We start from the raw sequence: 18,305 nt of genomic DNA, 5'->3' as shown, positions 1-18,305 counted from the left end.
GTCTAGAAATTCAAACAAGCCTGAGAAGTCTCGCATGAGCAGTGCTTTCTATTTCTTTTCTTCTTTTGTAAAATCAACAGCCTCATTTGAACACACAAATAATGCAGTTTCAGCTATTTTCTTAAAGATCTCTTGAGTTGATATTCTTATTGTATGTGGGAAAGAGACACACAGGCGATCGATCCTACAAGAATCATATGAGCGTAACCGGGGGGAGGGGTCATATCTAAGGGTGATTATTTGTGTTTGGATGTGGAGTTTGGATCGCACGGATAATTGTTGCTCTAATCCCAAGGCTTAGGTGTCTATCATAATCTGAAATGCACTAAACCAGTAAACCTCGACGTGTACCAAACGCTTGCTGTGTCTCTCATCCTAAATTCAGAGAGTCCAACTAAAGAAAGATTGGCCTTGTTGCTGACATGTGTGGGGGCTCACACGCTTTTGAAAAATCCCACTAATAGACAACCGACTGATCTCTCCATCATACCCACAGCTTGGTGGCTGCTTCAATTCCTTGACGGTGAGGTGTCAGCATCCTATCTACTAGTGTCCAAGTGGACCATTAATGCCACGTTGTGAAAGAGATTGTAAGGTCAGGATCATTTTAACCACATCTCTAATCCCAAATATACCGGAAGCCAACACCATATTTGGAACAGCGCGCATCACAAAGAGTTGAAGATGGGAAAAGATAGAATGACAATGTTATTCTCTGCCTAATCCACGAAGAACTTTTTTGGGCATGATATATATGATGTGGTGATGTAGGAACCTTCTAGCAAAGAATCACTGCAATTGGAATTAGTTTTTATTTTTATTTTAGGGGAAATGAGGTGTATGTGGAGTGACGAAAGAAGAAAGTTTCATTACAGTCAACTGTGGTAAATACTGTAGTTAAAATGGAAGTCCTATATTCTAATAACAGATACTCAAGGCATCCTCTTTCACATTCAGGAATCAGGGCCAAGATATTCTGTGCAGTCGCCTCCTTGATAGCCACCAATGCCGCCCAAGATGCTCCTATAGAAGGACTTGTGATAGCTAGCAAGATGATGAGTCTGAGTAAAAATGACCACTTATTAGCCGGGTAGTTTGAGGGTTGGAATATTCGTTAGATATCTTGCTGTTCTGATCGATTCTTCACTTTCTCCAATTATTTCAGTATCTTCTACTACAAGTTTAACAATCCAGCAGTCACCCCTATTTGCATTGATGTCGTCTCTACTATGCAGTTTGTTGTATAATTTTTGGGATAAAATAAATTTAGTATCTCAAAAAAACACAAAAGAACATAATAAAAATAAGGGTTAAACACCTTTTTAGTATATGTGATTTAAAGTTTTTATTTTTTGCTCCCTGTGCTTCAATTCGTATCACATATAGTACCCGAATTTTAAGAAAAGATCGAATTGGTAACTTCGTTAGTTTTTCCGTCCAAAAACTAACAGTTATTCACGTATCAACTCCTGAAAGTAGACATGTGTCATAATGTAAAAATAAATAAATAAATAAAAATAAAAAAATGAAAAAAAAAAGCTTTTAAAATTAATAAAAAATTGAAAATAATAAAACTTACAAAAAAAAAAAGTACTAAAAACTTTTTAAAAAAATTGAAAAACAGAAAGAAGAAGAGGGGTGGCTCAGGTGGCTGAGCCACCCCCTAGGGCCAAAGAAAAAAAATAAAAAATAAAAAATAAAAATTGGGGTGTTTGGCCTTGGGGGTGGCCTAATCATCCCCAAGGACCAAAGGGCCAAAAAAATAAAAATAAATAAATAAATTAAGGGGGTTTGGCCGGCCAGTCTAGGGGTGGCCGAACCACCCCTGTGGCCCATGGGGGTGGTTCGGCCACCCCCAAACCGGCCATGGGAGTGGCTGAACCACCCCTCTGCCTTCTTTTTTTTTTTCATTTTTTTTTTTTAAGTTTTATTATTTTTAATTAATTTTTAAAGCTTTTTTATTTGTTAGTTTTTGGACAAAAAATTAATGGAGGTACCAATTCGGTCTTTTCCTAAAACCCAGGTATCATCTGTGATACGAATTGAAGCATTGGGGGCAAAAAATAAAGACTTTAAACCACAGGTACCAAAACTCTATTCAACCCTAAAAATAGTCTAATCACACAAGACACTAAGATTTAACGTGATTCTGCTTGACAAGCTTATATCCACATGCAAGGACGACTAAGAGAAAATTACTATAAAAAAATAGAGTACAAAAAGTAGTAGATAAAAAAAAACCATTCAAAACCCATAGCCCCAATATATCCAAAGCTTCACACTTTGATAAAAGAAAATTAGAAAAAATATACAAATCTCCCTTGAACTACCACGCAATTTGCGATGTCTCCCCTCCTCCTCCCCCAACCCACTCCCCTCCCCCACAAAACATAAAAATAAAAAATAAAAAAACTATCAAGAAATTGCAATGCACTTCTTTTGTCCCGTGAAAAGACAAAAACATTCCTATAAATTTGAAGAAAAAAAAATCCACATTTGCCGTGGGTCATGCACCAATTTTGTTTTTGTTTTTGTTTTTTTTAAATTCTAATTTATTATTATTTTTTAATTAAACAGTATTTTTGTAATTTTTAGGGAATATGATACGTTGTCTTTTAATGACACTCTTAGAAAATAGACGTGATACGCATATATTTGTTTGTACATATCTTTTCTAAATCGATTATTAAAGTGGAAAGGTGCTCAACTTGACTTGACTTGGCCCTCAGACAAGGCATTTTGGATTACTCGTGAACAAATTCATGCATACTTGTGGTCTGAGTGAAAAGAAATTCAAACCGCGTTCCCACCGTCTACATATGATTTTGATTCACTCTCTTAAAACTGGTCTTCTCTCTCTGTGTGTGTGATATGCATAGCAAAGTTATAGAGTGTGGCATTTAATTTGCTTGGTCTGATTCCAATTTTATAACATGCGTTCAAGTAGACCATCGCCCCCTTACTCGTTCATCTTCACATCCTTCATCTTCATCTCCATACAAACTTGTTTTTGTGCTGGCAACGACCAATATGTAAACTGCAACAGACCCTTTCTATGCGCCACCATCCAAACCCTACATCCCACATTGCGGTTCACTGTGCTACCACCACCGCAGTTGGTGGAACCATCACGACGGTTGATCAATATTAATAAGCCAGGTCTGAATTTTCTGCTTTTTCTTTTCTTTTTAAAATTCCTTTTGTTATATATATATGCTTATACATAATTCTCTCAAAAAGGAGAAAATACATCGAGTTTGATCCAAGAAGGAAGACCTAATTAACTATCCAAGACAGAAAAATTAAGAAAAAAAAAAGATTAATTCTTGCAGTCCCAAAAACTCAAAAGGGGTTTAGAGGATTATTTGAGCCAAAGATTTTCTCTGGATCAAATTCAGGCTACTAAGGCTCTTTTGTATCATGTTAGTAAAATTATCAATCCAAAGTACGGTTTAAGGTATTAGGCCAATTATTTAACGTCATGTTTGGCTAAGTTTTCAACATCCCACGAGCCTAATTTCTAACATCTTAATTATTAGCCTAATTAAGCTTGACAGATATTGTTGGATTCTGTGGGTTTGGAGATTCCTTCTATTGATTTTCAAGGATTTGGCTTCTATGCGGTAGTTTGCCTGGATGACCCAGATTTATCAAGGTGTTTTTAACTCAAAACCAAACGGCCACCCAAAAAAAATTTCGTCTATTTTTTTCGGTGAAACTATCCAAAACAGATCGACCTCTTTTTCTCATTTTTTTTCCTCACGCCACCTCTCCTTACCCACCACCCATCGTACCAACAGTGGCCTTCTCCGACTGCAAGATGTAGGTCAACGGCCTCGTCCCTGTGCTTGGGCATGCCGAGATGAGGATCTCATAGGCGGTATCTAGCAGCTTCCACTCCATGAGGCTCAAACCCAGGTCGCCAAACGGGGAGGTCATGTATTCAACCTCAGGGGCGGAACCAGCTTTTAGGCTTTGGGGGGCAAAACTACAAATTTTTTAAAGAATAGGGGTAAAAATTATATTTTTTCTTTTTTTTCTTAGATTTTTTTTTTTTTTTTTGGGGAGCCCTTTGGCTTGGGGGGCTTGGGGCCCCCCAAGCCATAGTGTGGCTCCGCCCTTGTTCAACCCGTTGCATGTGCTGTTGGTGGTGGCTTCGTGTGAGGATCCGGATCCTTTGGTGTGATGGGTGCGTCAGTTCTGTTTTGTTTTATTTTATTTTTGTTTTTTCAATTTTTGTTTTTTCCTTCGTTATTAATTGGATTTGTAAATATGTTGTCTGGTCTTGCACTTCCTGAGAATTACGGAATTCTGTTTTATGAGGTGAAGTAAAAAAGAAAAGTCGTACTTATATATATTTAAAAAAAGAAAAGAAAAAGAAAGTCGTAACATTTTCTCTTCATATAAAGACTTCTAACTAATTTTATCTTCTTTTTGCAGTATATACTACAGCGAATACCTCGAAAAATGGTACCGCAGGTATTACACTGATAACGATATTAAATATCTTCTAATTCGTCTCTTTTTTGTCCAAATATCTTCTAAGTCATTCATTCGTATTCATGTGTTAGAAGGATATTGATATTCGTTCTGTGTATTAAAGTTTTCGTTTTCTTTTTATAAATTAAGTATATCAATAAATAAACAAAAACTCAAAACACTTTTCAAAATATAAAAATTAATCTTAATTTTCATATCAAAACAAAACAATTTTTAAATTAAAACAAAAAATAAAAATACTCTCAAAAACACGTTAAAAAAGCCAACGTTTTTCCTTGGCTTTTTATGCCCAGTGAAATGCATGACGTCAGACAGTAAACATAAATAAATTATCATCTGCTCATTTGGTTTTACACTGAAATAAATAAAACACATGCACGCAATACCTTGATACTACGCAGAAAGAGAAAACATAACTTCAAATGACAAAACTACGCTGTGTTAGAGCATTCTGATTGGTTTATGTAAATTTATATGCAAAATAGATAATTAAAACCTATTTTTGCTATCTTGACTCTTGAGTGAACCAATTTTGTTAACGCAGTCTACCATAGAATGCTAGGCAACAATCTACCATCCATTTTTGGGTCGTTGTCGAGCTGTATTTTTAAGCTTTTTTTCAAAAAGTGTGTTTTGCTAATATTTTTTTTTTTTTTTTTTTTTAAAAAAAAAAAGTTAAAGAAATACTTTTTAAGTTGTTTTACCAAATAAATTAATTTTTATTTTACATAATTTTTTACATAATTAAAAATATTTGGGGTAATTACCTTTTTTCCCTATGAACTACCAACTTTTGCGCAAAGCCTCCACAAACTACCAACTCGACCAAAATAGAGCATTCAACTACCAAAGACAACCATTTTCCCCCCTTCCATCAGTCAAAGGGGTTAAAACAAACGGTCAACGGGTCACGTGACCGTCACATACTGTTTTACTCTCATTTTCTTTCTATTTTTCCCCTATGAACTACCGCCATCTTTCAACATGTCCCCATGAACTACTACCATCTTCTAACATGCCCCCATGTAAAACGACACGTGACTGTCACGTGACCCGTTGACTGTTTGTTTTAACCCTCTAACTGACGGAATGGGGGAAAATAGTTGCGTTTGGTTGTTGAATCTTCTATTTTGGTCGAGTTGGTAGTTTGTGGGGACTTTGCGCAAAAGTTAGTAGTTCATGAAAAAAAAAGATAATTACCCCAAAATATTTTTTAAACTTTTTAACGTAATTCCGAACCGGCCCTAAAAATGTTAATTTAGGAACGAAACTTAAGTGGCTTCCAAAATGTATGCTTTGTGTTTGTGGCCGTTTCAAGAGACAACAAAAGATAAGTAATAATTGGTTTGACCGACCAATTATAATAAGATTTTTCTTTAATAAAAAAGAAATTATCTAAAGAAAAATTCTATGAGGTTTCCAGTAACTATTTCATGTAATGATTTTTTTTTTTTTTTTTTTTAATTAGATTTGTAAATAAGTTGCCTGATCTTGTACTTGCTGACAATTCATATTGCTTGTTCGCGGACTTCTATTTTATACGGGCAAGGTTGCGCATATTACAAGGACTGCTTACCTCCTACAGGTAGTAAAGTCTTCTCTCCCTCTTCTTTTTTCTCTTTCTTTCTTTTTCTTTTTTTTTTTTTTTTTTTTTTTTTTTTTTTTTTTTAAATAAGTAAATATTAAATATCTTCTAATTCGTCTCTTTCTTGTCCAAATAATAAAAAGCCATTACCTTGTATATATTTATGTGTTATTATTTCATATGTATATTGTTTCTATGTATTAAATTTTTTGTTATATGTTTTTAAAATAAAAATATTAATAAATAAACCAAAACTCAAAACACCTTAAACAGATTATGTTTTTCTTTGGGATTTTTGTGCCCGGTGAAATACATGACTCGACAGTAAATTATCATTCGCTCATTTGGTTTTACACCGAAATAAAACACAAGCATGCGTACGTGATATGTAGTATAGAAACTGATAATAATCTAAAGAGAGATAAAGGAAAGAGATGAAACACAGAAATTAAGGTAATTCTGCTTATGACTTACATTTACACGTTAAAGGCTTATAGACTACATATTTCCTTGATATTTGATTAGAGTACAAGGCTCTATTTATAGAGCTTTACATGTGATTTGAATAATTTCAAATACAAACATATCCCTTAATTAGATTGGGGTTAACAAATCACTTAATCTACAGTAATCAAATAATTTAAATCCCTTCATTTATGCAACACAAATCAATAGTTATTTCAAAAGATTTCTATTCTTTAACACGCAGAAAGAGAAAACATGACTCCAAATGACAAAACTATGCAATGTTTAGGCTTCAAGATGCTGACCACCTTCTCTTCTAAGGGTTCGATCACTTGGGTTTGTGGTGGTGCATGTGGTTAAGTGCTTATTAAATGAGTTTTGTTTAATTGGTGATAGAAGAGGTAGGTGATAGTGCCATAGTGGTGGTCAGGCAGGCTAGGTGTTGACAGTACATAAAGGCTTTATTTATTAATGTGTTTTCAGGAGTATTTTTTTGTTTATGTTTTAAAAAAGTGTTTTGATGTGATATAAAAGTAAAACTTTTTTTGTGTTTTCAGGAGCATTTTGTGTTCTTAAGAGCATTTTGTGTTTGGTTTTGAAATTGGCCAATTCAATGCTTAAAATAATTGTAAGTAATTAAACTTGTTGAGGGTAGTTTTGTACATAGGATGGATTGTCAAAATTCATCAAAATTGCGAAGAATAAGAGGACCATGTACAGAATCTCAATCACTACCGTTCGGATGAGCATTGTTATAAGAAGCCACCGTGAAGGTCATTCGGAAATGCCTTCACACTGGTCTAGACGAACCAATTTAACTGAGTACGTACTCAAGAGCCTTGTTCGCAAAGGCGTTCGATGAACGTCCGAACGAGGTGTTCTAGCTGGAGCCCTTAGGAAATTGCCAAGGACACATGAGCGATTTTAGAGGTGACTCATGAAGGAACAAAGACCGTAACGAATTCCAAATTTCAGATCTTAACATCTAAGTTTGAGGAAATCAGAATGAAGGAAGAAGAGATATTCGATGAGTTCTATGCTAATTTGAATGATAAAGTTAACTCTAGTTTCAACTTAGGGGAGTAGATTATTGAAAATAGAATTATGAGGAAAATTTTGAGATCTCTGCCTGAAAGGTTTAGAGCTAAGGTTACAAAGTCCTCGTTTTCCCAGCTTTCCCGCAGTGTTTCAATCAGTTTTCCTAATTTTTATTTTCAAAACTAGGTTATACAATTTCTTAATCTTTTTTTGATTGATTTTGTTTTTGTTTTTTGTTGTTTTTCTTTTGTCTCAGATCAGCCACCCTCGCCTCCACCAACACAGATCAATAAGCTCATTGCACCAGCACTAGAGCCCATTGTGCCAGTCCCAGGTTTGGGTCTTCTTTCTTTTCTTTTCTTTAATTTTTTTTCTAGATTTATAATTTCCAATATTTCTTTTGTTATATTTTTTAGTGCTTGATTTGTGGTGGCTTGGACCGTGTAGTTAATTGTTTTTTTAAATGAGTTTTGTTTAATTTGTGATTATTGGAAGTAGGGTTGTAAACGAGCCGATTCAAGTTGAGTTTTGACATTTCCGAACCGGCTCGTTTTAAGGGGCTTCAAAACGAGCCGATCTTGAGCTCGAGCCGGTCTTAGAAACCTTTGTCCGAACTCAGCTCGTTGGAGTAATACCCTAACTCGGGATCAAGCTCGGGACTAATAAGCCAGTCTTTTTCGAGTCGATCTGAGTACTCGGCTCGCTCGAGTCGACTTGAGCTCGGATCAAACCATAAAATTTGTTTGTGCTTCGATTTGAGCGTGAGCCTGAGCCTGAATCTTGCATCAAGGGGCTCGGACTGTCGAACCCTAATTGGGCAGCTTGGCCCAATTAGAGCTCGTTTAGTTCAAATTTCGAATTTCGTAAAAATAAGTGAAAAAAAAAAAAAAAAAAACTTCAGTTTTCAGGGGTTGACGAGGAACAGCCAAACAGGTGCAACACAAGCACAAACCGCAAAATAATATCAAACCAAAATCTCAAGAAAAGGTGTCTCCTACAGAGACCAAAACCAAACAACAGAAAACATAAATACAGAGAGTATGAAACTTATACTTTATATATATATATATATATATATATATATATATATATATATATATATATATATATATATATATATATTAACTTATTACAAATCATTGGTGGTGGTAGAACCACTGTTGGAGATTGGCGAAGATGGAGGAAGACGGTGGAGAGCAGCTCGCATGGCGTCGGGCTTGCCACGCTCTGGAGCTTGTAGTGCACGCTTCGACGCATGAGGATCGAATGGCGAAGTGGCTGATAGTAGATCAAAGGGGAGAGAGCCGGGAATCCGATGGAGCGGAGCGTGTGATGAAAAGGCGAAGAGGCCTCCTGAAGTTAGTAGATCTAATTTGTAAAAAATCATATCTAAGAACTTCCAAAAACCGGTGGATCCACGGCCATGAGTGGGAGGAGGAGCAGGAGTCTTGTTCGGTCGTGGAGAAGGGAGGGAAAGAGGAGAAAATGGAAAGAAAAAGTGGGGGAGAGAAGCTTTCTCTCCCATGGCGGGCAACACAATCAGAAGAATTTAGAGAGAGAGAGAGAGAGAGATAGGAATCGGCTAATTAAACAAATTAACAATAAAGCAAATGATTCAAATCTTTTTGATATCTCAATATCAAGTCTTGTGTAATCGTGTGTGTGTGTGTGTGTGTGATAGAGGAGGGGAGAAGAAAATTTCTTCTCCCTCATTTAACCACAACCACAAACGTGGCTGTGGCATTATCATAAAAAATTTCAAATTTCAAATTTTTAGAGTTTTTGAAATCATTCGTATTTTGGATGATTCAATTATTTGTAAAATTATATGAATTTAAATGAAAAATTTATAACTAAAGTCTAAAAACAGCTATGTAAGTTATATGATTTCTTTTATTATATTTTAATTTAGTAATTTTGACACTATATTTTTGTAAAGTATTTTTTTAAAAAAATAATATAAAATACTAATTAAATAATTTAGTTTATAGTGCATATATTTCTTCAATTATTAATTAGAGTACTTTTTCAAGTTTAAGGTAACATGATAGACAAACTTCTATTATTATATTTTAAAATAGTTAATTTTCTTCAATTTAAAATTTTATTACACACATACACAAAATACACACATACTTATAATAGTGTGATTCTGTGAACTCAAACTTATAACTTATTTTCTAATTATACATTTATAAATTATGATACAACAATTCATAATTTAGATACCTAATCATAATCTAGATATAAAATCTATATACTTACATACTTAATTTATAATGATGATACTTAGATTATATGATCATATTTAATGATTATATGAAACAATTTTAAATTATATGAGCACGTGATCTAAATTGTAATAATAATACTTAATTTGTGAAGATAATTAACAGATTGGTGATTCTAATTCTAATTACTTAATTTGAGATTATATGAATCGGATTGTCATTATATATAATAATTAAGTTTCAGAACTGTTATTATATCATATAATTAGTGTGAATTCATTGTATTATTATGAATTTGTATACTTATATTCAAACAATATAAGTATTTATAACAGCAATTAAATAAGGTTAATTATCTGCTAATATCTACATGAGAAGGTAATCTATTTTCACTCCTGATTATGTAATGATGTCAATTATTCTAGAATATATCAAGATGAGTGTGATCTTTATAAAACCTTTTTTTTTCAATCTGTATGTATGCTCAAAAGATTGAGAGGAATCTTGCTTTTCTATTTCTTTTCTTCTTTTGTAAAATCAACAGCCTCATTTGAACACACAAATAATGCAGTTGCAGCTAGTTTCTTAAAGTCTCTTGTGTTGATATTCTTATTGTATGTGGGAATTGAAAGAGACACTAGAAATTATGGGATGGTACCAGCCTTAGAGGCCTACGCCTACCACTGAAAAATATGCGCTTTAGGACTACATTTTGTTCTTATTGTCTTAGATACAATTTACTATACAAATGGCCATTTTTATAGGGGAAATGAGGTATGTGGAGTGAAATGAGAAAGTTTGATTACAGTCACTCAACTATGGTAAATACTTTAGTTAAAATGGAAGTCCTATATTCTAATAACAGATACTCAAGGCATCCTCTTTCACAATCAGGGCCTAGATATTCTGTGCAGTCGCCTCCTTGATAGCCACCAATGCCGCCCAAGATCCTCCTATACAAGGACTTGTGATAGCTAGCAAGATGATGAGTCTGAGTAAAAATGACCACTTATTAGCCGAGTAGTTTGAGGGTTGGAATATTCGTTAGATATCATGCATGCTGTTGTGATCGATTCTTCACTTTCTCCAATTATTTCAGTATCTTCTACTACAAGTTTAACAATCCAGCAGTCACCCCTATTTGCATTGATGTCGTCTCTACCATGTAGTTTGTTGTATAACTGTTGTGATAAAATAAATTTAGTATCTCAAAAAAGCACAAAAGAACATAATAAAAATAAGGGTTAAACACCTTTTTAATACCTATGGTTTAAAGTTTTTATTTTTTGCGCCATTTGCTTCAATTCGTATCACGTACATAAGGTATCCGAATTTTGCAAAAAGATCGAATTAGTACATTTGTTAATTTTTTCGTCCAAAAACTAACGGTTGTTCACATATTAAATCCTGAAAGTAGACACGTGTCATAATGTAAAAAATAAAAAATAAAAAACTAAAAATAAAAAGCTTTTAAAATTAATAAAAAATTGAAAATAATAAAACTTAAAAAAAAAAGTTTTAAGAACTTTTTTTTAAAAAAAAAAAATTGAAAAAAGAAAGAAGAAGAGGGGTGGTTCGGCCACCCCAAATCGGCCAGTCTAGGGGTGGCTCCCTCTTCATTTTTTATTTCAATTTTTTTTTTTTTTTTTAAGTTTTATTATTTTCAATTATTTTTTATTATTTTTTAAAGCTTTTTATTTGTTGTTTTTAAATTTTTTTACATTATGACACGTGTCTACTCTCAAGAGTTTACATGTGACAACTGTTAGTTTTTGGCTAAGTATTTAATGTCGTGTTTGGCTAAGTTTTCAACATCCCACGAGCCTTGGTGTGAGGATCCGGATCCTCTCCAATTCTAATGAACTCGAGAGGAGTTGGATCCTTTGGTGTGATAGGTGCCTCAGTTTTGTTTTGTTTCATTTTTTTTTTTTGTTTTTTCCTTCATTAATAATTGGATTTGTAAATATGTTGTCTGGCCGGTCTTGCACTTTCTGAGAATTACGGAATTATGTTTTACGAGGTGAAGTAAAAAGAAAAGTCGTACTTATATATATTTAGAAAAAAAAAAAGAAAAAATTAAAAGAAAAGAAAGTCGTAACATCTTCTCTTCATATATAGACTTCTAACTAATTTTATCTTCTTGTTGTAGCAGCGAATAAAACCTCGCACTCGACAAATGCTGCCGCAGGTATTACGCTGATAACGATATTAAATATCTTCTAATTCGTCTCTTTCTTGTCCAAATAATTAAGCCATTAATTCCTTCGTATTCATGTGATAGGAGGGTATTGATAGTAGTTCTGTGTATTAAAGTTTTCGTTTTCTATTTTTAAATTAAATATATTAATAAATAAACAAAAACTCAAAACATTCTTCAAAATATAAAAAAAAAAATAATCTTAATTTTTATATCAAAACAAAACAATTTTTCAAATTAATTAAAAAGAAAAAAAAAACTCTAAAAAACACGTTAAAAAGGCTTATCATGTTTTTCCTTGGCTTTTTGTGTCTAGTGAAATACATGACTTGACAATAAATTATCATTTGCTCCTTTGGTTTTACACTGAAATAAATAAAACACATGGACGTGATACGCAGAAAGAGAAAACATAACTCCAAATGACAAAACTATATATGCTATGGTAGAGCTAGCATTCTCAATGGTACGTTTATGTAAATTTGTATGTAAAATGGATAACTGAAAAAAACCTATTTTTGCTATCTTTAGTCAACCAATTTTCAAAACTTCATCCATCAGCTTATCTAATTTTTTATTTTATTTTATTAAAATAATATTTTCAGAATTTTTTAACGCAGTCTACCATAGAATGCTGGGCAACAATCTACCATCCATTTTTGGGTCGCGCGTTGTCAAGCTTTTTTTTTCAAAAAGTACATTTTACTTTTTTCTTTTTTTTCTTTTTTTTCTTTTTTTTTTAAAAAAAAGAGTTAAAGAAATAATTTTTAAGTTTTTACCAAGCAGATTAATTTTTGTTTTGAATAATATTCTATGTATTAAAAGTATTTTTTAACGTAATCTCAAACTGACCTTAAAAACTTTTAAATTTTCGGAACGAAACTTAAGTGGCATTCAAAATGTATTTGTGGCCGTTTCAAGAGAAAGCACAAGAGAAGTAATAATTGGTTTGACCGACCAACTATAATAAGAATTTTCCTTTATCAACAATATATATATATATATATATATATATAATTTCTATTAGGCTTTCGGTAACTATTTCATGTGATTTTTTTTTTCTTCACTACTAATTAGATTTGCAAAAAAGTTCCCTGGTCTTGTACTTGCTGACAATTCATACTAGTTGTCCGCGGACTTCTATTTTATAAGTTATAAAGTCTTGAGTAATTCTACATATCATATAAATGTCTATCATGTGTTCATCAAATAATGAGGTGGCTTTTAAAATCACTATTCAACATGTGATTGATCAAATGGTGAATTTTAAAAGTCACCTTATTACTTGATTGACACTTAAATGACGTATATGTAGAATTGCTCTAAAATCTTCTCTCTCTCTCTCTTTTAAAGTCTTGATGGACATTAATTAAAATTTTTTGTTTTATGTTTTTAAATTAAATATATTAATAAATAAACCAAAACTCAAAACACCTTAAAAAGATTATGTTTTTCTTTGGGTTTTTGCGCCCAGTGAAATACGTGACTTGACAGTATACTATCATTCGCTCATTTGGTTTTACACTAAAATAAAACACAAGCACGCACATGATACACAATATAGAAACTGGTAATAATCTAAAGAGAGATAAAGAAAAGAAATGAAACACAAAGATTAAGGTAGTTTTATACTGAAATAAAACATAAGCACACACGTGATACACTATATGTGGCCTACATCCACATGTTAAAGGCTTAACTTATAGACTACATCTTTCCCTGATATTTGATCTGAGTAAAAGGCTCTATTTATAGAGTTTTACATGTGATTTAAATAATTTCAAATACAAACATATTCCTTCATTAGATTAGGGTTAACAAATCATTTAATCTATAATAATCAAATCATCTAAATCCTTTTTTTTTTTTTTTTTTTTTTTTATGCAATACAAATCAACAATTATTTTAAAGAATTTCTATCATTAACACACAGAAAGAGAAAAAATAACTCCAAATGACAAAACTACGCAATGTTTAGGCTTCATGATGTTGACCACCTTCTCTTCTAAGGGTTCCATCACTTGGGTTTGTGGTGGTGTGGTTAAGTGGTTATTAAATGAGTTTTGTTTAATTTGTGATTTTTAGTAGAAGAGGTTGGTGATAGTGGTGGTTAGGCAGGCTAGGTCTTGACAGTACGTAAATGCTCTATTTATTAATGTGTTTTGAAAAGTGTTTTTTGTTTGTGGTTCAAAAAAGTGTTTTGATATGACATAAAAGTAAAAACTATTTTTGTATTTTTAAGAGCGTTTTGTGTTTAGTTTTGAAATTGGCCAATTCAATGCTTAAAATAATTATATGTAATTAAAACTTGGTGAGGGTAGTTTTGTATATATATAGGATGGATTGTCAAAATTCATCAAATTTGGGAAGAATAGAGGACAATGTGCAGAAGGTCATTTGAAAATGCCTTCGCACTGGTCTAGAGGAACTAATTTAACTGAGTACCCGAGAACCTTGTTTGCAAAGGCGTTCGATGAACGTCTGGATGAGGTATTTTAGCTAGAGGCTGGAGCCCCTAGGACAACCATTCGCAAGCCCGTTCGGTGCAAGTCTAGACCTTGCCTGGGTTTAAATCATGAAACCCTAGCGTGATCCCTAACCCTTGTTGTCATGGCATAATCGCAACCTTGTGAGTCATTTTGTACTTTTATGAAAATAATTACGCTTATTGGAAGGTTCGCATTACTATTAGAGCCTTCCTAAAGTTCTAGGATGAACAAATTTGAAACTCTATAGAAAAGGTCTGAAAAGGCCGGATACTTTTGTTGATGCGTGGTCCAAGGACGAGCTAAATCAGTGTAATTGGAATAATAAAGGATTAAAGGCTATATTCATGGTTGTTTCACCCGAGGATTCAAGCGAATTTATTTGTTTGAAATTGCCAAGGAGACATGGGGGATTTTAGAGGTGGCCCATGAAGGAACAAAGACCATAACGAATTCCAAATTTCAGATGTTAACATCTAAGTTTGAGAAAATCAAAATGAAGGAAGATGAGATATTCAATGAGTTCTATGCTCATTTGAATGATAAAGTTAACTCCAGTTTCAACTTAGGGGAGTAGATTCTTGAAAATAGAATTATGAGGAAAATCTTGAGATCTCTGCCTGAAAGGTTTAGACCTCAAGTGATAGCAATTTAGGAGAGTAAGGACTTAGACACCATGAGAATAGAAGATCATGCTGGGTCCTTTTAGACCTACGAGTCGCCCTTGCCCCAGCATATAAGGAAACACATGGCTTGAGAGACTTCTAAGGAGAAGGTTTGACTCCTCAGAGGATAAGGATTTGGTATTAGCAACCAAGAAATTTAAAAAATTCCTTAGATCTAAGAATGGGAACAGTAGAAATACGTCCTTTAAGTTGACCGAGAAACTTCAGATATATCCTAGTGGAGCCTCTCAAGAAAAGGACAGTAGTAAGGACATTCAATATTGTCATGAATATGTTCAAGCTAGCTATCGGCATACTTTGGCTGAATGTCCGAATTATAAAAAAAATCAAGGGAAGAGCTATGAATGTGACTTTGAGCGACGAGTCAGAGTCTACCGACTCTGATAAGTCCGAAGATAAGAAAATGAATTTCATGGCTTTAATTACCTTTGTTAAGAGTACTGGTGGTGGTGAGTCAAGATCTGCCTCATTTGACTTTGTAGAATCATCTCAAGATGAGTCCAATGATCATGAGGACAATTTGCAAGCTACTTATGACAAGTTTTTTTTTTTTGTTTTTTGAAGAATATTCTAACTTGAGAAAATTGAATAAGAATGTTTTTAAAATGCTTAATGAGTTAGAACGTGAGAAAGCAACTCTGCTTGCAAAATTGGATGATTCTACAGATTAAAGTCAAATAATGAAAGCAACTCTAAGAATCACGAGCCGGTAACAGCTGCCATAGGTATTACGTTAATAACCGCGCGTTCACAAACTATTTCCTTCGGCCACCGAAGTTTTGAAGTCTAAGAAAAAATGAGCTAAAAGATAAATCAGAATTCTGGAGCTATTGTGTTAGGGATAAACCTACATGTCATTTATTCGGTACAAGTAAGGTCTAATTTACAAAGGTTTTGTAATCTGAATTACTTGTAATTGAAAATATTTAAGAAACTGTTTTTGGAAGCTTATCTTAAGCAGTGTGTATTGTATTAGTATATATAGACCATTACATTCAGCAACAAGATGCAGAGAAATGGTTAAGGACCATAATACAAAGGAAAGGACTAAGCAAAGGTTACACGTTTGTCTTAGAAAGTATGGGCTGTAGATTGTCAATCAAGTAAAGCTAAGAAAGGTTCCTGTCACAGGGATCAGAGAAGTAGATAGAGGTTTAGGAATGGACTAAATCTCTTGATGTGTTGATTGCTGGATCTTCTGATGACATGTTGGTAGGGCTTGCTGTCATAGTGTTCTGCTATGGTGGCTTGCTGTCATGGTGTTCTGTATAGTGTTCTGCAACAGTCTTAACACCCCCTTGCAAACTGATGGGTGCACAAACCCTCAATTTGTCCCTCAATAGACAGAATCAGTTGGCTGGCAAGCCTTTGGTGAAGATATCCGCAAGCTGGTCAAGAGTGGATAGGTACTGGAGTTGGATGTCCTTGTTAGTGACTTTCTCTCGAATGAAATGAAAATCTACCTCAATGTGTTTAGTCCTGGCATGGAACACTGGATTTGAGGCTAAGGCAAGTGCACCAGAGTTGTCACACCAAAGAGTTGGAGGAGACAAGAGAGGGAGTTGTAATTCATAGAACAACATCCTGATCCAATACATTTCAGCAGTTGTGAGACACATTGAACGATATTCAGCTTCTGTACTTGAGCGGGAGACCACATGTTGCTTCTTGGCAGACCATGAAATGAGATTAGAACCTAGGAAAATACCATATCCGGTTGTGGAACGTCTGTCATCAGGGTTCCCGGCCCAATCTACATCACAAAAGGCATTGATAGTGTAGCGCCCCAGTTTTTAAAACATATTAATAATTTCATTAAAGATGAAAAATGATTATTTATGTGAATAAATAAACGTTCAATTGTCTTATAAATATTTTCAACTAATTTAATGAACTGTGTTTTAATAAAACTGGTAATTATTTTATTTATAACCAAATATTACTGAGTTAAAATAGACAAAAGATTAATCATTAGATTAATTATCTTTATTTTATAGTTGTGCAAAATATTATTTTGACACTTTATTATTTAGTATAATAAATACTATGTCTATTAAACTTCGTAATAAAATGTTTTCATTTATGAAACGAACTAGACTCAAAACGGGTTTAAAATGTTACTCTAGTGATTTATTAAATTGATAAAAACCTAGTGTAAAAATACACTGCAGATTAACTTGATCTGCAGGAGATTCGATATATAATTTATTGCTTTAAATTAATCAACCACTTATCTGTTTTAAAATCAGCCGACCTCCACTATTTTTATTAAACTCTCCAGCTCAGGCACTCATTACAGCCATTCACTCTCCAGCTCATGCACTCATTACAGCCATTCACAATTGCTGCCTAAGCCTTTTCGGGCCTTTATAACTGACTCCCTCTACATCAGAAACTCACACCTCGCTGATTACTAAAGCTTCCTCCTTCTTTATTTATTGTTTTCTTTCTCCTCTTTTTCAATCTTTCTTTCTGTTCCTTCTGTTTGAAGTGAGTCAGAGAGAAACAGAGTGAGTGAGAGGGCGAGATGAGAGAGATCAGGAGAGGACCCACGACCCGGTGAAACCAAGAGCAACCCAGCACCATTTCAGCAAGCCGGCCTTCGGTGCTTGAACCCGTGGACTGTGACCAGCAGCTCGGCAGCAGCCAAAACCAGCCGAACCCCACGAACCACGCCGACCATGCAGCTGGAACCGTACACCACGATCCGTCCAACCCAGACCGTGCATGATTCTGTCAACGTCGAACCCATCCCAAGCCGAGGCTCAACCGTGCATGGCGTCAAGACTCAGACCCACAGCCGTGTTCCATGAACCCGGAAGCCATATCCGGTGTGCTGACCCGGACACCCAACCCATCCAGCTGAACCCACTGATCCAGAACCCCCTTACCCAGCAGACCCGTAACCCAGTGAAACCGTAGCAGCAAACACCAAGTCTGTAGAGGCTCGTGCGTGATCCCAGCCGAGACTAGACTATGAACCCATATGCCGAAACTATGAACCAGACCATGCAGGCAGAGAACCAGTGACCGGCAAACCTGGAAACGGTCCAAACCAACCCAGAAACTGCCGTGAAATCGTGACCCCGTGAGCCCAGCATGCGACCGTGACCTGAA

General features: G+C 34.3%; 1 protein-coding gene across 1 annotated transcript in view; it reads left to right on the top strand.

Annotated features, from left to right (window-relative positions):
• Window positions 1-2,739: 2,739 nt before the first annotated feature.
• LOC133859301 (PR5-like receptor kinase) overlaps window positions 2,740-18,305 on the top strand; it is a 34,043-nt gene continuing 18,477 nt past the window's right edge. Inside the window, exons 1-5 of the mRNA XM_062294661.1 lie at window positions 2,740-3,159; window positions 4,441-4,479; window positions 6,050-6,085; window positions 7,845-7,922; window positions 11,972-12,007. Coding sequence (XP_062150645.1) covers window positions 2,934-3,159; window positions 4,441-4,479; window positions 6,050-6,085; window positions 7,845-7,922; window positions 11,972-12,007 — 415 coding nt within the window. The 5' untranslated portion in view covers window positions 2,740-2,933. The remainder of the gene's footprint in view (window positions 3,160-4,440; window positions 4,480-6,049; window positions 6,086-7,844; window positions 7,923-11,971; window positions 12,008-18,305) is intronic.

This window comes from Alnus glutinosa, chromosome 2, assembly GCF_958979055.1.
Source record: "Alnus glutinosa chromosome 2, dhAlnGlut1.1, whole genome shotgun sequence".
NCBI lineage: Eukaryota > Viridiplantae > Streptophyta > Magnoliopsida > Fagales > Betulaceae > Alnus > Alnus glutinosa.
This window is presented reverse-complemented; position numbering and strand designations above follow the sequence as displayed.